At 38.2% G+C, this 26,709-nt stretch overlaps 1 protein-coding gene across 2 annotated transcripts in view; it reads right to left on the reverse strand.

Moving 5' to 3' along the window:
- The window catches only part of LOC117010618 (contactin-associated protein-like 4), a 238,988-nt gene that overhangs the window by 27,344 nt on the left and 184,935 nt on the right, over positions 1–26,709 (reverse strand). For both annotated transcript variants that reach the window (XM_033085306.1, XM_033085305.1), the window contains exons 15-17: positions 24,432–24,559; positions 14,575–14,745; positions 2,963–3,181 (exon numbers count right to left, since the gene is read on the reverse strand). In XM_033085306.1, coding sequence (XP_032941197.1) covers positions 2,963–3,181; positions 14,575–14,745; positions 24,432–24,559 — 518 coding nt within the window. The remainder of the gene's footprint in view (positions 1–2,962; positions 3,182–14,574; positions 14,746–24,431; positions 24,560–26,709) is intronic.

The raw sequence follows: 26,709 nt of genomic DNA on the forward strand, positions 1-26,709 counted from the left end.
TCGGGGGTTGCTGGTCAGCAGCTGAATATGAGCCAGCTGTACCCGGGTGGCCAAGACCAGTGGCATCCTGGCCTGTATTAGCTATAGTGTGGCCAGCAGGACCAGGGCAGTGATTGTCTCTCTGTACATGGCACTGGTGAGGGCATACCAGTACTGTTTTCAGTTCTGGGCCCCTCACTATGAGAAAGAAATTGAGGTGCTGGAGCATGTCAGGAGACAGGGAATGGGGTGGGTAAAAAGGTTGAGAGAGTAATTCATATGAGAAGCAGGTGAGGGAACTGTTTGGTCTGGGGAAAAGGAGGCTCTTGGGTGACCTTATCATTCTCTACAACTGCTAGAGGGGAGCGTGTAGCCAGGTGGGGGTGGGCCTCTTTTCCCAGGCAAACAGTGACAGAACAAGAGGGCATAACCTCAAACTGTGTCAGGGTATGTTCATGTTGGACATCAGGGTGATAACTGAAAGGGTGATTAAGCATTGGCATGAGCTCCTCAGGGATGTTTTGAAGTCCTGACTCCTGGAAATGTTCAAGAAAAAACTGAATGTGGCATTTAGTGCTGTGGTTTCGTTGGCAAGGTCATGTTCATTCAAAAGTTGGCCTTCATGAAGTTGGAGACTTTTTCCAGCCTTAATGATTCTACGATACCCTCATCTGGTGTCTGTTCTGGTATAACTTGTCTCAGAAACAAGCTGTGTCTATTCTTCAATAATAGAAAGGTTAACACCCCTCTAGACAGAGGAATACCAGCCAGGTTGCACCTGACTACCAAGCATGGGTAACAACTATACAGAGCAATCCTAAGACTAATGAAGTTGTTATTCATTCTTTTTCATTTCTCCTTATTTTTAGGGCATTTCATTACAGCTAACATTTTATTCATCTGTGCTGCTTAGCAAGGTGGACAACCTACATACCACCTCTTTTGTCCTTTGTTGCACAACTTACTCTGATGTTTCCTGTCCATTGTTCTCTTTTAAAAAGGAAAATCAGAAAATATTCCACGCTGTGTGAGACTGTAGACTATAATTATTATAAATTTCCAGTTCTCATTTGGATAAATGCTTCCATGTGATCATCCATTTTAAGGTTTTTCAGTTTCATTTTGTATAATTCTTGGTGTTACAGGAAATATCCTGGCATAGCTATTGTTATTTTCAGTTATTATGGAACAAAATTGCCTGGTGTTGGCAATTTCATGTCACCTCTTAAAATGGCAAGAAACTGAAACTAGAATAAGGTCCCTTTCAATCCTAATCACTCTACAAGTCTTTGATTCTATGGTTTTGCAGGCTGCTTAGGCTTTAGTTCTGGTTTTGAAAAAAACAGAGTATATACAGCTTCTTTACTTCAAGAAGTTAAGAGTGTTTCAGTCTGAAGAAATCAATCTTCATATGTTACTGACTGAGTGATGGGTGACTAAGGAAGGTACTAGATTTCAAGATGACACTTAAGTAAAAAGTGCCTCTGCTAATGTAATTCTAAAGATACTCTGTATTTCATTTTTCTCTAGATCCTCCAGATCTTCATGAATTTTCAGAGCGAAAAATAACCCTCAGCACTAGATGCAAAACAAAGTCTATTCCAGTACGATTATTCCCCTGAACATTATCTGAAGAAAGTAAGCTAGACAACTTGCCTGTAGATAAGTCAAAACAGTTTTTATATTGTCTGCTCCATAAAAGAGAAAGACAAAAGCATATAATTTTACTTGAATTTGCCAGATTATTTGACAAAAACATCACTATATTCAATGGCCAAAAAGTCACCAGAAAGTGCAACTGTTAATACAAGAAAGTATTAAATTTTTAGGAGGAGGATCGGAAGAACTAGAGAACAACTAATTATCTAAACAATTGGAAAAGTCTTTAGATTTGATAGCACCAAAACACCTATAGAATTAGACCATTCCACTGATCTAATTTCAGGTATTCATATAATAGCAGATACATGGCAAGTCAAGCCAGAAAACAGCAATACAATTTACTGTAGTAGAGTAAACAAAAAATCTTTCCATTAATAGATCTAGTGCATTACTGTGAATATAAACCAATCTCAAAGCTTCTCCTAACTCCACATTAACTAATACATTGGATATATTTTTTTGTTATGGAATCCTTCTCTATGCTTTTAATCAAAATATAAAATTCTTTAATCTTTGTTCTAGTCTTGCTACCTTTTGAGGCAAATTTTTATCAGAGCATACAAGACTTCCCTTTATTTAATTTTTTTTCAGAAGCATTCACGTTTTTTGTAGCTACAGTTTAAGAACACTGTTGCCCTTAAATGTATCCCTCCCCAACAAACAACAAATAAAGCTTACATTAAATTAGTATGAGTTTCTCAGAGCAGACATAAAAGATCTCTTTAAAAGCAGGGTCAGCTTTAAATACTCTTATATTATACAACATATATTTACATCAGAAACTTATGAATTAATAATAAGGCAATATTACATTAAGAACACTACTGTGGATATAACACATAACTCTATATATTTTTCTGTAACAGCTAAATTAATACTAATTAATTATTTTTTATCCCAGTTCTACTTTTCAGCATAATATCTAAATGCCTTAATGTCATGTTTCAACCTGAGAAGCTGTGGATAAAGAGACACAACAAAATTTCCTTGAAATTATAGAAATGGCACAACTTCCTTTAGTAGATTACATCTTCTCAAAACAAGGTGCAAATCTAGATTGTTGGATGGTCCTTCAAACAAACCTCAAAAGAAGTTAACTTTATTTGAAATCCAGTCCTGGAGTAACTATTGGCCAAGGTTCTTTGAGATCTATAATCTCAAAATAATGACTATCTGCACAGTTTTTTCACAAAGTCTCTCATGTCATCATACAAAGTCTTTTCAAAAGATCTGGTTGCCAACACTTTTTCTCCCCCTCCTCACCACAGAATTTTAATGATTTTTATGATGATAATAAGGAATTATTCTGTGGAACACCTACCTACAAAAAGCTGGCTGTTGAGCTGCAAGCGGATATGTCCATCAGGTGGGGCACTGTGAGATTTTTGAGGAAGTTGATCTATTTGTAAGGAAGCCTCTTTGACATTTCGTTCAGCCTTCACATAATGCCATTGGTTGTCATTTAAGGAGTTGTGTGATTGCACTACGACTTCACTAGGTCCATTTCCCACGTCAAATGAAAAAACCACTTCAGATGGAGCTAGAAAGAGGATAGTAGTAACAGACATAAATAATTAAATAAATTGGGTCACAAAATAATTAATAGCAGAACAAGCTACTTTAAGGTTTAGCCTACTATTTCATGGGATAAGACTGATTGTTTTAGAGGAAGAATTTACTTCAGGGGCCTGCAGCTCCTTCCTCACACTCACTGACAGCAAGAGCAATGATTTATGCACTGCATGGAAACCAATCAGTTTGTGGACCCCTAGAGAGCACAGTAGTCAAGAAACAGTGAAATGTGCAAGCTTTGTGATTTTTCGGTTTGGATGAAATTCATCTCTTGATTACATGCTAATTGATTGCTGTTGTTAACTATATTTAAATTATCACAGCTATAATCCAACCAGCATATTCTACTGTCTATTCACTGTTGTTATTTATTCATTTTGTTATTTAGTCTCTACAGACATCAGAGGGAAGATTTGGGTGTAGTTTATAAAATTATTATTTAAATTGAGTTTTTCTCTAAGTAACTTTCACATTACACAGTTTAATGGTTTGCCTAGAAAATCATAATTGAATTTTTGCAGCTCAAAATAAAAAGATGAGGAAAAACTAAAGATCTGAAAATTGTGAATATCCTCTCTGAAAGTCTTGCTTTCATATTTTCAAAGACAATAATGTATGGAAAAAAAGTATTCCCTATACAATGGATAGCCATAATTCTGAATTATTAAGGATTTCATTAAAAGATTATAGAGAAGATTCCATAGATCCAAAACACAGTTTCTTATTTCTGTCATTGAATTGTGACAGAAAAGCAAAAAAATTAAGAGTCAAGGGAATTAGATGAGTTTCACACAACATTTTGAAGAGGAATTTGTTGAACTAGAAAAAAAATTCCATGCACTATTTTTTACTTTCTTTTCACCTTTTAAAAATATATTAGACATTTTAAAATATTCAAATCCACTTTGGCCAACCTTTAGACTGAGTAATGTCATACATTTGCAATCCCTTAAGCCCTAAATCTTGTTGCTATAAAATAGTTTTCTGTAATAGTTGAACCTAAGACAGAAAAGTAAAATAGGAAATACATAAGCCATTTTACTTACTAAATGAAATGAAGCATATTGTGAAGTCAATTTATACATGGAATGCCTTTTGTAATAAATGACCTCCTCTGCTTAAAAATCAACGGTTTTTCATAATAATTGAAATAAATAAGAAATAAAAAAATTGAAAGAAATAATTGACGTCTAAACACAGTTCCTCGGTAAAATAAATTAATTTTTGGATAAATTTCTTCTATTTAGAAAAAGCTGAGAACTTATTCTCCCTTTACAGAGGGATAAAAGAAAAAAAAAAAAACCACAACCACATAGTAGGAGAACAAAAGCAACAGAAAGTCCACGTGACTGGCTAAAAAGAATTTCTACTGAATGTTACCTTCTGCAGAGAGGTCTTTGTAATCTTCTGGATACTGTTGGAGTTAAGCCTGAAAACACAAGTTCTGCTTTGAACTCACTGAATGGGCCTAACAAATAGCATATCAGAATGACAGATCTGATAAATAATGTTACTGTTTAGATTTAAAGGTAAGAAAACACATAATAAAGATTTTTAAATAACCACTGAAATAATTAATTGTGTTAGTACCACTAAAAATTAATATCATCTTGAAAAAAGGGAAGCAATCCTTGAGGTTCCACATATGAAGGCTGAAATAATAAGAATGGTTGTATGTCATCCATTGTAGTGTCTGAAGTCCAACCAGAATATGCCAGAAAAAGTGAAAAATATAACCACTTAACAGTCTGTAATATTACATATATTTTTGCTAATAACAACAACACTGGAAATTTGAAAGAAAACTTGGGTTTATAAGAACCACCAAGAAAATATGTCACAGGATGTTGAAGGATGATGCTGAGTTCTAAAATGTGTTATCTTGCAACAAAGGACATAGGCACAGAGCACTTTGGTCATTTCTTGGGCAGCAGACGACAATGCTGTCCTCTTCTGGCACAAAAATATTTTTGGGTCCTACCTGCATTGGTGTTACTAAAAAACTATCCAAGCATTGCAGGGACTCTTGATACCTTAGTGCATTCAAACATAGGCAGAGCACAGGTACAGACTGGCAAAGTCTGTAGTGTGGAGTGGAAGATGTGGTTGATGGCAATCATGGAGAGTGGTCAGCAGCTAGCTGTGGCTAGTACAACTAACAGAAAGCACAGCTACAGAGAACCATCCAGAGTATTGAGTGTAAGCATCATGTGCAAAGGCAGAAAGTGATTACCAACTAATACGCTACAGAATGCAAAATCTTAGCATCTTCCGTAAAGAAAACAGTTGAACAGCGCTCATCCTGGTTGCAAATTTGGGCAGATAAAGGCCACCAGTAGTTGCATATTGGACTTTTCTGATCTACTTCCAAAGCAACTGTAGAAGCCCAACCAAATCAATACACTATAACGTTTCCAATCCTATTTTAAATTTCTGCTTTACTCTGAAAATAAACCTTCAGCAAGTATTTAATATAAAATACCCAGACCTTTGGCTAGAGCATGTAAACTTTGGTCCTATAAGTATTTAGCAGAGTATACTCTTCTGAGAATTGGCTTTGTTGCTTTCAACAACTACTTCTGCAGGAATTCAGCAAGTCAGGAAGAAGTTCAACAGGCAATTATAACTTATTGTAAAACAAAAATAAGGGATCAAGAATCTTCTTTCAAACAAGTATCTTCTTTTACTTTATCTCTGTTTTAAAATACAGTTAGGATCCACACATCATTTTTGTGCCAGTGTTCTAGAATATTAACACTACAGTGTTTACAACTTCATAAAACCAACAGAACAACTCTAAGTTTCACCTTTCCTGTTAAGTTTCTGGAACTGATGCTTTTTGTTAGAAGCTAGACTTCAATGCCTAAATATCACTACCCCATAAATAAAATAATTAGGTAGAAGTTTGAAAACAATCAATAAAATATTACAAAATATCACTATTCCCAAGTACTGAATGTCAAATGTTAATGACATTCACTTTTAAAAATTTTCTCACATCATCATCTTAAACAGTTACATCTGAAACTGACATTATTTTTACTTATTAATACATAAGTAAAATACATTAGTTTATTTGAAACTATTAAGACACTATCAGGTGTAGGTTGGTTATTTACATTCACATTTATTATGTGGAGTTTTATATGATGATGAAATCGAAATTGTCTTATACCATATGAAATGCCCAAGTTCTATGTGCTACACAATAAGGAGATAACTTTGCTATTTTAGATGCTGAAATTGCAGACCAATTCAACCTTTTGCTTTTCCTCACATCTCCCTACTCATACAAAATTATTTAAAACCCGTAAGTATGCAGTGCTTTGTATGTTCATGAATGAATGGGACAAGTGACATGAGCCTGTCTTCATATTATTATTCTGAAAAAAAACTTACAGCCTTCTGACAAATGTCTGAATCAATTTAGTTCTCAGAAGCATTCCTTTAATGCTTCCATGATTTACCTGTTTATTTTGAAAATGGAAAATCATTTATCAGACAAGACTATTGTTGTAACCCACTACCCTACTGTTTTGGGAATGGTATGTCCCTTTAGCCCTGTGACCCCTGCAGGACCGGTGGACTGGCCCCTGCGGTGGGATTGGCCTGAGGCCGGGGCTGACCCCTCCCCTTTCCTGACCCTTAAAAACCTGTGCCCCGGTTTGGAACTTCCTCTTTTTATCCTGCTCTCTCGCTTTGACTACATGGAAGCCTAAGAATAAAGCAGAATACCAACCCTGGGAGAAAGAGCCTCTAATATCTTTCTGTTCTACATGAAACAGCATCCCAGGCCAGCTCTGCAAGGTATTTGGGGAGCAGGCCAGGCCAATAGGGTGCTGTTTCAGGTGGCGCCCGGAACGTGGTGCTTTTTAAATTAAAACCCACGTGAGAGGCTGTGACCCTTAGAAGGGTTAGGAAGCCGACGGGAAGTCAACTGCCCTGTGGGCGAAACTTGCTTTCTAGCAGGTCTAGCTTACAGGGGGGGAATCTACAACTCATCCAGCCCAAGGGTGAGCAGATTTCGGAACAGATTACAAAGTACAGTTTTTCAGCTCCTCGGTACTTCGCAGAGAGTGGTAAGTATAAATTTTCCTCCGTGGGGAGGGGGATTTTGAGGTGCTTTCTCTGTAAAATCGAGGTGCGGGGGGCTGGGCTGCACAGCGTCCTCCCTGGGGGTTTTGGAGCTGTATGCAGCCGGAGACGCTGGTGGGGGTAGCAAGGCCGCCTTGAAACAGTTTCTGCCGTGTGTACAGTATCACGCCAGACAGCTGATTTCAAAGAGAGGCGCCGTTTTTGCTGCAGCCTGTGATTCTCTGTGGGGGGAGGTGCCAGCTTAGCCGGCAGCTAGTAACCTTCTCTACTGTGTTTTAACTGTGCTTTGTAGTGAGATATTAGAGTAACTTGCTGTGGAAATATGGGCTCCCAGCATTCTAATTTGAAAAAGAGCGTGGCTTCACAAATTAGAGAACTTTTAAAGATTGCAAATGTGAATATTACTAACAGAAAACTAGAACGCTTTGCTAAGTGGCTGTCTGTAGAAAGATCTGATCTTAATTTGAAAGATATGAATTCGGTTTTATTTTGGAATGAAATTGGAGATTTATTAACTTTAAAAGTCGAAAATGGAGATAAAAAAGCCTTAATGTTCATCCCAATATTTTTGCAAATTAGAAAACTGTTACTTCAAACAGAAAATAACAGGCAGCCACAGCAAACTGCTTCAGAGTCAACCAGTTCTTGTATCTGTCCCTCTACATGTGTTATTCCCTCTTCACCTAAGAAATCTGACTCCTCTGTCTCTCTAACTCATGCTGACAGCCACGTGTCTTTTACTACTGAGGCTGAAAGCAGACCCCAAAATGGCTCCAGCCACATGGCTCTCAACTCTTCTTCTTCCCATAATACTCCTTCTCCCCTGCTAACACCCTCAAACCCCTCCCCAAACTCATCCTGGTCCCTGGGTATTCAGGGCAATTCTCACTCTATTCAGGTTTTGCCATCCCTTCCCCCAAGCTATCAAGCTAGCACAGATGGGGGTGGGGGTGGGGGTGGGAATACTGGTTCTACAGGTTCTATGGGACCTCCCTCTGAGATAAGGCCCTAGGCTCCGCCCATTCCTCAGGACACTGTCTCTGCAAAGGGACAGAATACACAGATAACACAGCCCAGAGCAGAGGGAGGGGTAGTGCCTATCCCTAAAACCCTAGATCTGGAAACTCAGATTCCGTCTGTGGCTCCTGTCATTTATATGGGTAGGAGAAATGGCAGGAGAACACATCAGCCACTGACATACCAAGATAAAAAGGAAATTTGTAAGGTTCAAAGAGAATTTGGTAGACACAGTGAAATGTTTAAAGGATTTTTAAGAGCAACATTTAGTTCTAATGAGATGGTACCCAATGATATTAAGGATTTATTCAGATGTTTGTTATCCCCTTCTGAATTTGATTTATGGGAAAGTATTTGGAAAAGATCTTTAAGAGTGCTTTTGCAAGAACTACAACAAAGCCCAGAAAGTGCAAAAGATGAGGATAATAATGATATTACACAGGAACACCTAACAGGAGAGGGACAATTTGAAAACCCTGATAAACAGGCACGTTTATTAACTAAATTTGTTTTGGATAAGATCTCTCTAGCAGCAGAAAAAGCTTTCCATCAATTACCTACTGTTGATGTTACAGGTAGTTATGTTAATATTAAACAGTTTCCTTCAGAAAGTTTTTTGCAGTTTCTGGATCGCCTCCGTGCACAGGTGGAGAGACAAGTCTCGGACCCAAAGGTGCAGGAAGAGCTATTGAAGGAGATGGCTCAGAAAAACGCTAATGAATCATGTCGCAGGGTCATACTTAGTCTTCCCCTCGACCCACCACCTAGCTTAGCACAGATGATAGAAGCCTGCACCAGAAAAGCAGAACTGTTCAGTGCACCAGAGAGGAATCCAGGACCAGCACAATCAAGGTCTGCAGCAGCTATGACACCAGGACCAAGGAAGCAACCGGTACCACCACAGCAGCTGCAGCACATCACCTGCTTCCAGTGCAAGAAAACAGGACACTATGCAAAGGACTGCCCACACAGCCAGAAACAGAAGAAGACCAACAAACAAAAAAACTAGGTGTACAGCGCGTACCCGCCATAAATATCATCACACGCAAAGATATAAATACTGCGGGTTCCACACGGGAAAAAACCTCTCTCTTTAAAAATAAGGGGGAGGACGGGACAAATGGTGTGGGGATTAATGATAGCATTAATGTTAAATATTCAACTGGCAAGGGTTGGACGCCTTTTGGTCGTCTCAATCTTAAGACCACTAAAGGTGTTTGTTTTATGTCAACAGAGTGGACAGCAATTACAGTGGATCTGTCTAGCACTTCACTGGACCTGATGCTGTTGCATTTGGAACTGCGCTGTGAGTATTTAGTTATGGGGGACACAGCACACACACCCTTGGAGATGGAATTACTTCCATTATCCAAGAAGGAAAATGTCTCAGGTTTCGTTCTCTTAGCACGCTGCTCACAACCACCTTATTACCTGAACGAGGGGCAAATCCTCGCCCAGGCCATTCCTGTTCCAAAGGAAATCACAGCAGAAGGAAAATCACCTGAAGTCTATTGGGCAGAGGTGGTGGGTGAGGAAAAACCCTCTGTGGTATGCAATCTGACCCATGGTTCAGACCATCTCCATGTGGAGGGGGTGCTGGACACAGGGGCAGATGTGACGATCATACCCGAAAGGATGTGGCCATCGCAATGGGAATTGCAACCCGTGGCAGGCAAAATCCAAGGTATAGGGGGAATCAAATTGGCAAAAATATCAAAAAGCATCGTGCAAATTGAGGGGCCGGATGGAAAAATAGCTAGTGTCCGTCCGTTTGTTACAGACTATAAGTGCCCCCTGTGGGGAAGAGATACCATGTCTCAGTGGGGAATGAAAATGGTAATCCCCAAAAGTCCTCAGGATTTTTTAAAGGTGACCACTGAGGAGCGCCCTGCCCACAAATTGACATGGTTAGATGATTCTCCAATCTGGACAGCTCAGTGGTCGATGAGTAAAGAAAACATCAAGGCGCTGGAGGAGCTTGTAGCAGAACAATTGGCAAAAGGACACATAGAAGAAACTACAAGTCCTTGGGATTCCCCGGTATTTGTAATTAAGAAACCAGGGAAGGACAAATGGAGATTGTTACATGATCTCCGGGAAATAAACAAAATTATAGCAGACATGGGATCACTTCAACCAGGGATGCCCTCTCCAACGATGCTCCCTCAAAATTGGAAATTGGCAGTTTTAGATATTAAAGACTGTTTCTTTCAAATCCCTTTACACCCAGCAGATGCTCCACGGTTTGCCTTCTCTGTTCCTACCATCAACAGAGAAGCCCCAATGAAGCGCTACCACTGGAAAGTGCTCCCTCAAGGGATGAAGTGTAGTCCTTTCATATGCCAGTGGTATGTGGCCTCATTGCTGTCTCCAGTGCGTGCTCAGAGAAAGGAAGATATCATCCTACATTATGTAGATGACTTGCTTGTGTGTGCCCCCGATGACTCTATACTCCAACACACGCTTGACCTAGTGGTTAAGGTTTTAACCTCTGCTGGATTTCAATTGCAGGAGGATAAAGTCCAAAGGATGCCACCTTGGAAGTACCTGGGCCTGGAAATCACTGCAAGGACCATTGTTCCTCAGAAATTGGACATTAATTGTAATCCAAAGACCTTAGCAGATCTCCATTCCTTGTGTGGGTCTTTGAATTGGGTTAGGCCCTGGCTAGGCCTCACTAATGAGGACCTAGAGCCCCTTTTCAATTTATTGAAGGGGGAGAGAGAGCTGATTTCTCCCAGGGAACTGACCCCAGAGGCAAAAGCTGCAATCGAAAAGGTACAGAAAGCTCTAGCAGAGAGGCAGGCTCATCGCTACAAGCCTGAATTGCCTTTCAAATTCATAATTCTGGGAAAACTACCACACTTACACGGTTTGATATTCCAGTGGATCGAGGGGCAGAGAGATTCGCTCTTAATCATAGAGTGGGTCTTCCTCTCCCACCAAAGATCCAAAACCATCACAAAGCCACAAGAACTCATAGCTCAGCTGATTCGTAAGGCAAGGATGAGACTGTATGAGCTGGCAGGTTGTGACTTCATATGTATTCACCTTCCAGTCAAACTCTCTGAGGAGGGAAGGAACTCTCCTGAGAGGCTGACAAAGGAGATGTTCGAGCACTTGCTCCAGAGCAATGCCAGTCTCCAGGTGTCTCTGGACAGCTGCAGTGGACAAATATCATTCCATGCCCCGTCTCACAAGCTGTTCAATGAGGAATTCCACCTCATTCCTCGTGAGAAAAGGGGTCGGAGACCACTCAAAGCTCTCACAGTGTTCACAGACGCTTCTGGGGCTTCCCACAAGTCGGTGATGACTTGGAGAAATCCTCAGACTCAGCATTGGGAAGCTGATGTTGAGTTTGTGGAGGGTTCGCCTCAGGTAGCTGAACTGGCTGCAGTGGTAAGAGCTTTTGAGAAGTTCTCAGAGCCAATCAACTTGGTAACAGACTCAGCTTATGTAGCGGGAGTAGTGTCCAGGCCGGAGCAGGCAGTGCTCAAAGAGGTTGACAATGAGCAGCTTTTCAGGTTGCTGTCAAAACTAATCTATCTGATTTCTCATAGAGAACATCCATTCTATGTGATGCATGTGAGGTCACACACCGATTTGCCAGGTGAGATCGCAGAAGGGAATCGTCAGGCAGACTCCCTTGCCACCCCAGCAGAAAAAGCATGCCTCCCAGACATCTTCCAACAGGCAAAGCTGAGCCACCAGCAATACCATCAGAATGTGCCAGGTCTGATCCATCAGTTCAAGCTAACACAGAGTCAGGCTCGAGCCATTGTGGCCACCTGTCCCAGCTGCCAGCTCCAGACCATGCCATCGCTAGGTGCAGGGGTTAACCCCCGAGGCCTTGGCAGCTGTGAGGTGTGGCAGACAGACATCACACACATTCCCAGTTTTGGTCGCCTCAAATATGTTCATGTAAGCATTGACACATATTCAGGTGCAGTTTATGCCTCTGCCCATGCAGGAGAAAGAGCTGTGCATGCCAAACAACACCTAGTGCAAGCTTTTTCAGTATTGGGGATCCCTAAGGAAATCAAAACAGATAATGGCCCAGCGTATGTGTCCAAGGAGTTCCTAGAATTTGTCCAGCAGTGGGGAGTGGAACATAAGACAGGCATCCCCCACTCCCCCACAGGCGAAGCTGTGATTGAGCGTGCACATCAGATGCTCAAGGATGTTCTGGCTAGACAGAGCAGTTCAACTGTGTTGATGTCTCCACAGCAGAAGCTGTGCAAAGCCCTGTTCACTATCAATTTCTTGAACTGTTCATTTGAAAACATGAATCCTCCTGTGGTTCGTCATTTTAACAGTGGCAAACAGTTCAAGCTGTCTCAGCATCCACCAGTTTTGATTAGGGACCCAGAAACCTGGGAAACCAAAGGTCCCTATGAGCTTGTTACCTGGGGACGTGGTTATGCGTGCGTATCCACTCCCTCAGGCCCTCGATGGATTCCCCAGAAATGGGTGAAGCCTTTTGTCCCCAAACAGTCAGCTCCAGCTGAAGAGGAAGAGAAGCAAGTCGCAGTTGCTTCGAAAAGAAGACGCCGCCGGAGAGGAGAGAGAACTGACACAGAAGACGACCTTCCGGCAGACTCAGAGACTTTTAACATGTTTTAAAATGTTTGTTTTCCTTTTAACAACCTAATACCTTTCTCTCTTCTTTTAAACAAAAAAAGGGTGAGATGTTGTAACCCACTACCCTACTGTTTTGGGAATGGTATGTCCCTTTAGCCCTGTGACCCCTGCAGGACCGGTGGACTGGCCCCTGCGGTGGGATTGGCCTGAGGCCGGGGCTGACCCCTCCCCTTTCCTGACCCTTAAAAACCTGTGCCCCGGTTTGGAACTTCCTCTTTTTATCCTGCTCTCTCGCTTTGACTACATGGAAGCCTAAGAATAAAGCAGAATACCAACCCTGGGAGAAAGAGCCTCTAATATCTTTCTGTTCTACATGAAACAGCATCCCAGGCCAGCTCTGCAAGGTATTTGGGGAGCAGGCCAGGCCCCAATAGGGTGCAGTTTCAGACTATCATCAGTGCTATTAAAGAGCCTCCACTAAAGTGCTGATCCAATAATTTTTTGTATTGCATGACACTAAGTTTACAAAGCTACTGTCCTTTAAACTCTTCACAGAGCTTTAACAGAAGGCAGTTCATACTGCCAAAAAACATGGCAAAAACAATGTTGAAAACAGGGTAGTTTTCAAATACAGCACTATAGTTTGAGATGATGAAAAACAAATTCATTAAACACAACAAAATATTCTGGAATTAAACTACCCACAGAAGGTGTTTTTCTGTTCGTTTCATTAACATAAGATGTTAACATGGACCAAAACACCCAAGAAAGCAGAATATTTTAGTTTTTAATAAAAAAAAATAAAGTTTCTATAGTAATATTTTGCAATACAACACATATATTTATCTGTACTCTTCTCCAGAAAATACTAGAGTCTCAGAACAAAATTGATTTGGAAAAAAATGAGGAACTGTCTAATCCTGAGGTAAAAAGTGTTCCAAAGAACTCTCAGAATCACCAAGCAAGTAGAAGACTTTTTCAATAATATAATATTTCAAATTAATTCAAAAGTCTAATTAAAAAAATGCTTCATCCTTTAAAAACTCTCCCTTTTAATAATCAGCAATATAAGAATAATACATTGAGTCAACTAAGATAAAGGTTTCATTTTATGCTGGTCAACCTATGTCAGATTTAGTGGGATATTTAATTCTTTCTTATGCAACAAAAAATATTTATGCTTGTAAGTCTAAGAATTTGTGTCTGCACAAATAAAATGAAACAAAATTGAGGAAAAAATACAAAAGAAAAAAGAAAAAAGACAGGAATGTGTGACTTAAGATACTGTGTCACAAAAGGTCTGAGTCATGCACAGTGACTGAGTGAATCTTCCAGGAGTCACATATAATGCCTTGTGTTAAAATTTGGAGGAAGAACACTTGGTGGCAGAGATGCCCTGAATACAAGAAGCAGAAACAGTCTTAGCAGTCAGGGGCTGATTGCTGTGCTCATAGATTAAGAAACCTCTGCGGCAGAAAATTTCCTCAAATGGATACCTGTTTAGTTTTAGTGCAGTGATTTTTTTCAATAATGATAAAGATCTGGTAGTAGTAGAAGTAATAAAGGTAGAGAACACTTTTTAAATACTACCATTTTTAATTAAATAAAATTAAATTTTTATAATAGTGACACCACCACCAACAAAACCACAATCGTTCATATACTTACACTGTAACTCTATCCTTATGAAGTCTTGAATTCCCAGGTTCTCTAAAAACACTCCTGAGGAAGCAGTAGTTTTAAAGAAAAATGAGACATCTGCACTGAGTTCTCCATGGAAGGTGGGGAAATGCAGGTAGGATGTCTCTGTGTTGAAGGAAGCTGAATTCCAAAATGTTCCTGGTTAACAGAATGAAATGATGATAGATACAGTGTTAGATAACATTTCTAGTATAAGTTTTATAGCAAGGAAAAGAGACTTGTTATCATTGTAGTCCAGTAAAATTTACCAGATGTCTCAAAGAATGTAGGACAAATATCCTTGCAATTGCTGTAAAAGAAATAAAATAAATAAATTGCAAAATTTAATAAATTAGCTCAGGCATTTTCCTGGGTGTTATTTATTTTTCAGCTAGCATTCAATCATAATTTGCAAGATTTTATTATTGATTATTAAAATGCTGATGTAAAATCTCTAATATCATCCTCTTCTAATAAGGACATAATCTTAATTTCTGGTGTTTAACTAGCTAAATCCTTTCAGATATATCAGTATTTCTTTATTATGTTATATTGCTTACTAAACCAAATGAGGCATTTGATACTTTCTTATCTTATTGATCTAGCCCATTCTATATTCTCCTGATAACAGTTATGCAAAATTTGAATGTTATGCAGTTATGCAGTCTATATGGAGGCCTAGTCCACAGCCAGTGAAGTAAAATTAAAGTCCATTGCCTCATTCCAGCAGAATTTTTATCATTTTAGGAGGGGTTTGGATCCTGAACCTACTCTAAAACTCTAAAACTCTAAAATAGCAGCATGATGGGATTTCCACACATATTCTGGCAATTGCTCATTGAGACTTTTGACACTCAGGAGTACTGCCAGCTACCACAAGTTAAAGAAGCCATCGGGACATTACATGGTAAGACAGCTGTGAACAGATGGCTGGGGCTGGGAGGGAAATGCATAGCTTTTGCACCTTGCTCTCCTCTGTTGCCTTATGAGCTTCTTGAAGTTACCAATCTGTGAAAGTGCCACCAGAAAACCAGCAGCCTTACATATTGGCATCAGTTTTAAGCCCATGTTCCTCAACTGTTTCAGGACATGGCTCCCACAGAGCAAACTTCACAACAGTTGTGACTCAAGTGCATCACAGCTATTTAAAAATAATGGGCTGGCTGTTATCAGTAATTCAAACACAATAGGAAGTTTAATACTGTAATTTATACAAAATTGGTACAACATGGCCAACAATTAGAAGAAGGTCAATAGTGGCAGTAACAGTCCAGTAAAGTAATGATACAATTAGCTTCAATGAAGTATTTGAATGATATTTGTAAATCAAAATTGAGTCCCTGGGTGACAGCAGGTACAGGAAGTTTTATTTTTTCTTTCTTAATTTACTGTATTTTCTTGTCTAACTGTTCTTTTTCTCAGCTCTGAGAACTGCATGATTTATGAATGTAAATATACTCTATCAATAAGGCAGTTTAAATTTGCGCTTAGGAAAAGTATATTACAAAGTATCTTATATTGTTGTAAATTATGTTGGGGAAATAATTTCTTCATTTTATGACATCTGGCTCACAGTCTCCCATTTAGTTTTCTGGAACTGTTAAACACCATTTGGTTAGGAAATCAATATTATTTAACATTGTATCTAAGCAGTAAGACTGCAGTCTTCCTGTGAGTAAAAAGAAGGAAGATCCTATTCTTATAAATTATACATAAAGCTGTTCTTATTGAAAAAATTGTATAAGCTTTTGGCATATATCAACTAGTCTTACCAACTTGAAACTGTAAAATAAAAAAGGTACAATAATACCAAGACAGATAAATAAGCCTTCTCAAAACAATCATGCAATTGCAATTTGTAGCAAGTTCAATTGCAATTCGACAAGTTCCTACTCAAAACTGAAAACTATTCATCATTTGTATTAATTCCTTGTGATATCTCTAACAGTTGCATCTTCATTCTGTCAGCAGGGACACTAAGTGCTGAAACAGAGACAATAAAGATCTTACGTTGCCGAACAGTGTATTTTGTACTTCGTTGTTTGTTTTTTTTTTTTAAACCGTAAGATCCATAGATAAAAGATCAGAAGGCAAAACTGTGATCATCTAGTTCAATGTCTGATAAAACACAGACTATATAAATTCCCTGAATCAATTCTTTTTCTGAAAAGCATAATTTAGTCTAGGAAAAATATGCAACTGATTGCATTAAAACATGTCAATTTATGGAAAATTCACAAATGCTTTATCTGTGAGTTTGTGCAATGTATGTGTTCACACACAGTCTAGCTTCTAATCCCAAACATGGAATAATTTTCAGGTTTTATTTACTGCTTTCAGGAACATTATTTGAAATTTCTTCCTCTATGAAACTGCTTTTAAATTTAACAATCACCTCAGATTATGCTCAAATTCAGCAAAGAGATTGAAATGCTTCCACTAAAAAATGAACTTCAACTTCAATGCTATCCTTACATTCTCTTCATATATTGTAAAACTTTAATCACAGACTTGCATTTAACCTCTTCATTATGCAGGAAGATGCAAAACAATGTTGATTAGACTGAGGTTAGGACAAATATGAATTAATAATAATTCATATAATGCTAAATAAAGGGGTAGAGTTGAACACACAGTTCTGAAAGCAAAAGACATGCCCTGATTTCTCAGGGTACTGAAGAGAGATGAAACAGATTTTTTTTGCTCAACTAGAAATTTACTGTGCTGCTTTAATGAAGGTATCACTTATGATTGGTTAATACAGTTAGTCTCTGTTATATCCTAAGTTGGTTTTTCTTTTTTCATTTAAATGTCAGAGAACTCACATTGAATGGATTATCTGCTTGTATTTACGTGCTTGCACTGTCATTTTGCAGTTGAATTTACATTTTTTTTATTCAGCCAAGTAAATGACTCTCCATTCAATACCTTACTAGAGCCTATCAATTTCCTCACCAGTATTACCCTTATCTTTATTTAATGTAAATTCATGCTGAACAATATATTATCTTTATAATGCATTATATTATCTTTATATTATTTTTTATGATGATCTATCTAATTAATTTTATTTTGAGCCCAAGAATCAGTCTTATGCTGACAGATTATAATCACCCATTTAATACAATAATTTTGGAACATTAGATATATTTCAGTATTTTGGATTGTTTTATATATCCTAATACTTACTGGAAATTCATAGAAATAAATCAGAATACATCTACTCAGCTCTTGTAATGAAAAGAACAAAAAACACTCAACATAGAAGAGTGTTTTTTTTAAAATCTACTCATACTAATTAACTGTACTGGAATTTATTCAATGTCTAGCTTTTACTTCAATAATGACAAAAATAATGGCAATAACTCTATTTTTTTCATGAAGACCACAGAATTTCTATCTATTAATGTACCAAAGACTTTGTTCATTCTCATATGCTTAAAAATCTTTCAGTTGATATATGTTAATCCTAATTTCCACTATATTTAGATATATTTTTCAATTTGATAAGTCTTATATTAAACATATCTTGGAACATAAAAGGGATTATAGAAATAAATCAGTACTTCATTTTGAAGGTGACAGAAAAGTGTGAGTACTACTCATATGTGTGGTGCTGTCACCAAATACTATTGACTGATTTTTTTTAAATGGCCATATTCTTCTAGAATATCTTCAGTAGTTCCATTGTACCTTGGCATCTTATAAATATAACTAGGTAACTATCACAAATTCTGAAAAAATTCAATTACATCTGAATGCAATTTTTAAAACTTTATAAAATAAATTATATTTATATCACTTTTGGATTTGTTTTTTTGTTTGTTTTTTTGTTTGTTTTTTGTTTTGTTTTGGTTTGTTTGTTTGTTTTGGGGGTTTTTTGTTTTCTCTTTTTTGGTTTTGATTTTGGTTTTTTTCCCTTACAGAAGGCTACTCTTTCTGCCTTGCTCTAATATGGTTTGCTTTTCCTATAACTAACATACTTCATTGAAGAGATCAATCCTTAAAACCTAACATAAAGAAGCCAAGTACAGTAATAGCATGTTAAATAAAAGAGTGAAAATAAAAAATTTGCAACAATGACTAGGCAACTTCTTCTGTACTGCATTTGATAGATGACTTTTCAGAAGCACCCAAATAAGTAACTCTAACTTGGAAACTTAGTGGAGTTCATGGGTTATGACAATTCAATTCAACCAATTATTCATGGTTCTACTTTATTTTGCTGTGTGTGGATGATGCAATTCCTCCAAAGCCTTCTGCTCCTGGCCCCTGGAACTTGCTATAATAGATAAAGTATCCTAGATATCAAGGTTGAGCCAAATTCCTTAAGAATTTGGTCACTCTCCTAACACTTCAGAAGATAATTGGTTAGAAATTAGGATGTTTAATTGGTCAGTTTACCTTTAGAACTTCTCACTTAGATTGGATGCTGTTCCTTGTATAAACTTTTATTGGTTGTAGTTTGAATCCTCTCTGAACCTGTAAATATAGCTGTCTGCCCTTTGCTCGGCAAGAGAATCCATGCTTGACCCTCTTCGCATAAAATAAACTCTTGTGGAAATTGTCAAGTATGGCCTCCAGTCTTTCTTGGCTGAGGAAATGTGAGTTCTCTGAGAATTAGCTACATGTTAGCACTCTCTGGTCCTGGCAAATACCATCAGGGACCTAAAGAGAAAACCACAGTTGTGGGCATAAAATTTTCTTTTCCTCCCAAGTAACTGTCCCACAAGGAATAGATTATTGATGTAATAAGACTTTATGATCTTTTAGACTTGAATAATTTTATGAAGTACTTAACATATTATAAATACCAGTAAACCTTCTCCTCCGTGTTTTTACACGATATGCTAGTCAGTTATTCAGAAAAATTTATGTCTGTCAGAATAAAAACTTATTTAATAAAGGTTGCTTCCTGTGAAATACAATTGTATAATTTAGTTCTGGAGAGCAAGAGAAGCAGAAAAAAGCAATGATCTCTTTGAAGAGTTCAAATCACACTGTAAGTCCAAGAATATCTATTCTTCCTTGTTTGACAGCACTTCTGGAAAAGGGGTATTTGCCGCTAAACCTTCTTTGCATTCTTCATCTATCCAAAAGTAAATGCCATTAAAAGTACATTTAATTAGACCCTCATGGGTGTCAACAACCTCAGGTTAGGAAAAAAGTCTTAATAATGGTCGGCTTTCCTTCTGCAGCTTCAAACTGCTGCTGGAAGCAGTGGCCTGGCAAGAAAGTTTAAACTTTATCAGTTTTGTCTAGTGTGAAAATTAATATGTAGAACTCAGAAATTACTGCAAGCCGTCGCTCTTTACATTAACTGTAAGCTGAATATTAAAGAAAATGTTCATTATAAAATCCACTGCTGATATATAATGACCATTGGAAAAAATCTACTAAGTCCTACACACCGTATTTATTGTAACACATTATATATTATACGTGAGGAATTGTATTAATATATTTTCATTGAGTCTACATGTTACATATATAATAATACATATATAATATAGATCAGATATTAGAATAATATCTATGAAATAATATATATATATAAATAATATAAATTTATATATAAATACACACACACACATATATATAATTTCCTATGTAGGATACATCACAGAATGAATTACATTGCAAAAGACCTCTGAGATCAAGTGCAACTTTTGACAGGACACCACCTTGTCAAATAGACCACAGCACTGAGTGCCTCATCCAGTCTCTCCTTAAGCACCTTCAAGGATGATGACTCCACGGCCTCCCTGAGCAGCTCACTCCAATGCTTAACAACCTCTTCTGTGAAGAAATTCCCCTGATGTCCAGCCTGAACATCTCCTGGTGCAGCTTGAGCCTGCATTCTCTTGTCCTGTCTCTGGTTACCTGGGAAAGAGGACAACCCCCACCTGGCTACACGCTCCTTTCAGGTAGTAGTAGAGAGTGATAAGGCTCACCTGAGCTGCCTTTTCTCCATACTAAACATCCCCAGTTTCCTCAGACTCTCCTCGTGGAACTTACTCTCTAGGCTCCTCATCAGCCTCATTGCCTTTCTCCAGACTTCATTACCTATCATTCTCTAAAATATATATAGCATAATTTAATTATATATATATATGTAAACATATAGAAAATTATATAATAACTTGTATTTAGATGTTTTATTATATACACTAATAGAATCTGTGGTTTTCTTAACAAATTGCACTTTCGGTTTATGTCAAAATCTCTGACATAGTTATTTTCCTTCAGAAATTTTGTTGTGTTCTTTTGTGTTCTTTTCTCAAATTTTAGTTCTTACCTTCTTAAATACACGTCTTCTCATACTGTGTTTATGATGTAAATGACTGAGAAAAAGAATCAGTGTTCTTATTTCAAGGTTTTTGCTGTATTATGACCATGAACTGTTACACTCTGAAATTGTTTCACTGAGCTTATTTCAGTTCAAAATTGCTTCTTTTTGAAGTCAAATACTATAATGTTGTATGACATTACAAGTATATTTCTCTGACATTCAGACTGAGTTCTTGTGCTTGTTCTCATGATATTTTAGAATTCTCCATCACAGCTTGTCTAGAAATACTGTGATCATTCATCATCAGTTGAAATATTGCAGCAATTCAACCACCCAGACTAAGCAAACATCAAATGAAGTCAGGGAGGTCAATGAGTGTCAGAACTGTCTGTATGTTTTAGAGATTACTCTGAGGAAGATAGTTGACTTCCATGTTTTAAGATCTGTCACATCTGAGGTCAGGTTATGTAATTAATAATACTTGGGAACTTGGTGGATAGTGAAATTCAGATTCTTCTCCCCCAGTAATTAGAACTACACAAGCTCTAAATGTTTCTGTTTCACTGCTCTCTTTGTCACTGGTTTCATTTTCTGTGGCCAAAAGCGAGGTATGGTTTATCACAGGTTGAGTGAGCATGGCCAGTCAACTGAGGCGGATGGTTTGACATTTGTAAGCAAACACCTGCGATGGAGTTCCAATTTCCTTTCCCCTAGCAAAGGAAAACATTAATAAATAGGAGGAAGTATTGTGGAGGCCACCAGAATGTTCAGGTCTGGAGCACTTCTCCTGCCCTTCAGGCTGGAGGAACAGGGCTGCTTCAACCTGGGGAAGGAAAAGATTTCCTAGAGAACCTTACAGAAGACTCCAAAACCTAAGGGGAAATCATCAAACAGATACAGGGTCTTTGCTATGGTGAAAACACAAATAAAAGTTAAAAGGTTTGATAAAAGCAAAAAGAAATTCTCACTGAGGGTAGCCAAGCAGCAGAAGAGGCTCAATTCTTCGATGCTTCAAACTCCAGTTTGACAAAGCACTGAGAAACCAGATCTCAACTCATGGCTAATCCTGCTGTAAGCAGGACACCTCCTTAGATCCTGTCACACTGAATTAAACCATAATACTATATCACAGAGAAATGATCAGTTCACAATCAGATGTCAGACTAGTGAAGTGAAAGAACTCAATGGGATTTTTAAGTCTTATAAATTTTCATAAGAAAATTAGAATGCAGTGCTGAAACACACATCTGTAAAGAAATCTTCCAGGCATAATTACCCTGACAAGACAGAGATGACTCAAAAATAAATACAGTAATTTCATGACCATAAGGCACACCGGACTATAAGGCGCACTTTTTTTTTGCCGTGAAGATCCATGCCACGCGCAACAAAGTAACTAATTAGTAACGGAATCCCATGATCGTGGAGTTTACTGGCAGGTGCTCAATTTGCAAACATTTTTAACAGATTGCTGTAGCCTTTAAATGCAGCCCCAAGCGCCCTCCCCATGCACGGGACCCGGCACTCGCGCCCGCCCCCCGCTGGCAAGGCAGGGCTCGGGGTGGCCACAGCTGGCGGTTGCCGCGGTTAGGGGCAGCCATGGCTCACACCTCGGGGTTGCTGCGGTTCAGGGTGGCTCGGGGCCGCCCGTGGCTCGGGGTGGCGCGGCGATGTCCACTCCCTCTCTCCCTGTGCGGCTGCTGCTGGCCAGGGGCTGGGCAGTCCCGCTCAACCTGCATGGCTGCCAGGGGCTGGGACCGGGGCCTGGCCACTCCTGCCCCCACCTTGCAGCTCAGCACTCCCGTGGTACCACCCCCGCTTGCGGCTGGGCTCACCGCTCGCACTTTTTTTTTTGCAGTGAGGAGCTGTGCCGCGTGCAACAAAGTAACGAATTACTGGCAGGTGCTCAGTTTGCAAACATTTTTCACAGACTGGCTTAGCCTTCAAACACAGCCCCAGGTCCCCTCCCCATGCCGTGGGACCTGGCACTCCCGCCCGCCCCCGGCACCGGCTGGCATGGCTTATGGCTCCTGGTTACCACCGCGCGGCCGCGGGTCCCAGCTTCCCCTGCCTGGTTGCTGCAGCTGCCGCGGGCCCAGGCACTCCCGCCCGGCGCTGGCTGGCGCTGCCCGGCTTCTTGTTCCCCCCACGCCCGGTGCTGCCCGGCTTCTTGTTCCTCCCGTGCCCAGCGCCGCCCAGCTTCTTCTTTTCCCCAGGCCGGTGGCAGCTCCCTCCCTCCCCGTGCAGCTCCTGCCGGCTGCGGCCACCGCTCCCGCCCCCCCTTGCGACTCGGTGCTCCCGTGGCACCGCCCCCCATTGCGGCTCACACTTCCGGGTTGGCAAGTTTCACAATTTTGTCCATTATATAAGGTGCACTGGACTATAAGGCGCACTTCTGGGTTCGGGGGAAAATTTTAGTCATAAGGGGTGTACCTTATAGTCGTGAAATTACTGTACATGCTAATCTGTATTTTTTAATCTATGTACTTTCCTGTGTGAGCTTAAAAGTATAAATCAGTACTTTATTGGTATTTCTCTTATTCATATCAGCTGAAGAAATTTGAAAACTAAACATGACATCATATGATGAAGGAGGAAAGTCACATAAAGGATAGAAATATTTTTAAATATTATATACATAATATATTAAATATTATATTTTTTATGGATAACAGTAAATAACTTCATGAAAAGTAATGAGGTAACATGATTAAAGAAATTAAAGAGATTAACCTAATTGACTATTGTAATAACTTACTCAACTATATATCAAATATGGCTCATCCAACCCTTCAGCTGAGTTCTTTGGGGTTATAGCATTTCTTCTTCTAATTCCTAATTTTTTATTACAAACAGCAGCAGATATAGAATTTTGTGTAATACGTTACTATTGAACATAAGCCAAACATGTTCTCTTTCCCATTTAATAAAAGAATTATTAAAGTCAGAAATATCTCAATAAGGTGTCAGTTTTGCATAAACATATTTTTCTGGTTGCTATAGATATGTGTTCAGTATGTAAACCTAGAATTATTTTATAAATTTATAAAATTTAAATTCTTACAAGTAGTTGTATATTTGCATGTAGATATTGTGTACATTGAGTTACTCTCCCATAGTATAGTTTTTGTAGCAGCACAGAAATTCAGAGGAGATAATACGTGCAATGTTTTGTAATGGATGCATGCATAGCTAGTAAAGGGTATGTCTGCAAGACATGGTAACCAGCTATGAACTCCCCATCATGAAATTAAATTGATCATGTATTCGTGTGTCCATTAATTCATAATGTAATTCCAGTTGGATAAACCAAAATATCTGTTTGAAAACTATTATAGTACTTTTTGTTTTCACTATTGATGTGTATCATGAAAAATGCATTTTTACAGTGTCGATGGTATGCATTGAATGATGGTGGGTTTTTTTCCTAATTCCAAAAAGAACTGGGTTAAGTTTTTGAAGAAGCCTATCTTAGGCTTGTAACAAACAACATTTAAAAGTTATTACAGAAAAAATGCATCTCTGTTTGCAAAACTTTTCAGTAGTTACTTACTATCACCACGGCAAAGCAAAGGTCCCAGTTTGTAAGCAGCTTCCGAATTTGGTCTGTCAGTATCAGTGATCACAATTTCAGTAACTGGCAGATGGTCCTTGTAGGAGAGGAAGCCAGTATCATTAGTCCTGAAAAGGTAAAATGAAAGCCACAGCTCTCCTAAATGTTTCCAAAAAATATTTCATTATTGTTGACACATTCATGAGGAAAAGGAAAGAAACTTTAAAAAAAGGCTGCCTAAATATGCATGAGTGCATATGTGTTTATATACGCGTGATACAAAAAATTGTGAATAGAAACATATGCTTTGGAGTTGATATTGGGTTCAATTGACAGAAGTGAAAGAATTTAACTGGAAGTGGCTAGTTTTATGGTTATGCTGTTCTACACAAGTATAAGAAAACTGACTGCCTAAGTCAATGAATTTGCCCAAGTCAAATTTGCAAAAGAATTTTATATCTCGGAGGAGTTACTATATCTGTAATTAACTTCATCATCAATATGGAATATTTAATGGCTTAACATAACTTTCAAGAAAGTCTACTTTTTTTTATTTTTTCCACCTTGATAAAACTTTAAGAAATCAAATAGAAATGTATAAAGTCATGGTGACTACAGGAAAAGCAGTATACACCACAAATATGAAACTTGCAGAAAAGATTTGCACTCAGAGCACAAATCTAGTACTTGTAATATTAGTCCTAATTCCTTGTTTAAAATCTTTGTTGATTTAGTGCCAGAACTGAATTTTTAAATTTCATAAGCACTAGTTTTGGCCCTGAAATTCCTTTCCCTAAACCCATGGAAATGTTCAGTTTCTCAGGACTGTTCTGGAAAATTCAATCTGTCCATTTGTGCTTGAATCTTCCCTCTACAGGGCAAAGCAGATAGTTCCGAATAAACAGCAGAAACTCAGAGAGGGGAAGTAATCTAGAGGCTCCACTGCTTAGAGATTAAACATGATACATACCTCAGGAAGAAATCCATGTGTCTCTGAGAATGTAATTGGGCTTAAGAACCTTGTCTTTAAGTGCACAGTGCACTGGGACTAACACAATAGGGAGAGGCTCCACCATCATGGTGAATACAATTAGTGACTTTGTTCTCCTCTCCCCTCTCCCTTTCCTATCATCCTCATCTTTCTCCTGTATTTATATTTCTCTAAACAATTTCTGTTTATCTGTTTTGGAGCTCAGTGCAAACAATTGGACATTTTTTCAGTAACCTATTTTGCTTAAGTGAGGAATGAAAACATGGAGTTTTTTTTCAAATGTTAATTTTTCATGAGGTGAGATACTGCAGGTTTCTAATTTAGAACTGAAAGAAAATCCCTCAAAACACCAGAAGTGTTTGCTTCAGTAAAATGATGCTGTAAACAAAAGGAAACTGAACAGAAACTATCTTCTACGGAGATTTCAAATTTTGAAATTTTTAGGACCAGATTTTTTAAAAAAATAATATAACTGTTCTAGAGTTCTAGAAACTTAAAGTTTTTGATTAGTCAAATAAGGAATTTAGAGTTAAATCTATGTCCAGTGTATAAAATAAGATAGATTTCACTACAAAAGTAGATTGTCAAAACCAGTGTTTCAAAACTACAGTGTGTAACTAGTTCTTTATGCTCAAAACACATCTCAAACAAGCATAGCTTCTACCTACTTTCTCCACCTAGTGAACAATATCTAGTCAACTGATCCAAAACAGCAGTCTCTAGGGAACCAAATGCAACATTAATCACAAGTACTAAATGAGTATACACATAACCACCGAACACTGGAATCACTGGGAAGAATCTCTACTTGTAAGTGTCAAAATTGGATACAAACAGAAATATAAACCCAGATTTATTATACTTTCAATTTAATACGCTCATAAACATCTCAGCAACTTACTGGATATGCATGTGAAGACATGCACATAATCCTCTTATCTACTGTTTTTACAAAATTTTTACCATTATAAATTAACCTATATATGTGAGCATGGATTGAATAAATGACAAAACTAAGAACATTTTTACATGTATGAGGAATAAATGACAAGACTGAGCAAGAATATTTTACATATATTAAAAACCTTGCTCATTTTTTTCTCAAAATGCATTCATCTTTTAACACTTATTTTCATGTTAGAAATTAATATGGGTTTTATTTTCCTACAGCATAATAATATGGAATCCTTAGTGTTATGTGTGTTTCTTTATTCTCTTTATCAAAATAAATGTTGTAGATATCACCCTGTGAATTTTACAGCAATACTAAATTCTTTTCTCCAGAAA

The sequence above is a fragment of the Catharus ustulatus genome, chromosome Z, assembly GCF_009819885.2.
Source record: "Catharus ustulatus isolate bCatUst1 chromosome Z, bCatUst1.pri.v2, whole genome shotgun sequence".
Lineage (NCBI taxonomy): Eukaryota > Metazoa > Chordata > Aves > Passeriformes > Turdidae > Catharus > Catharus ustulatus.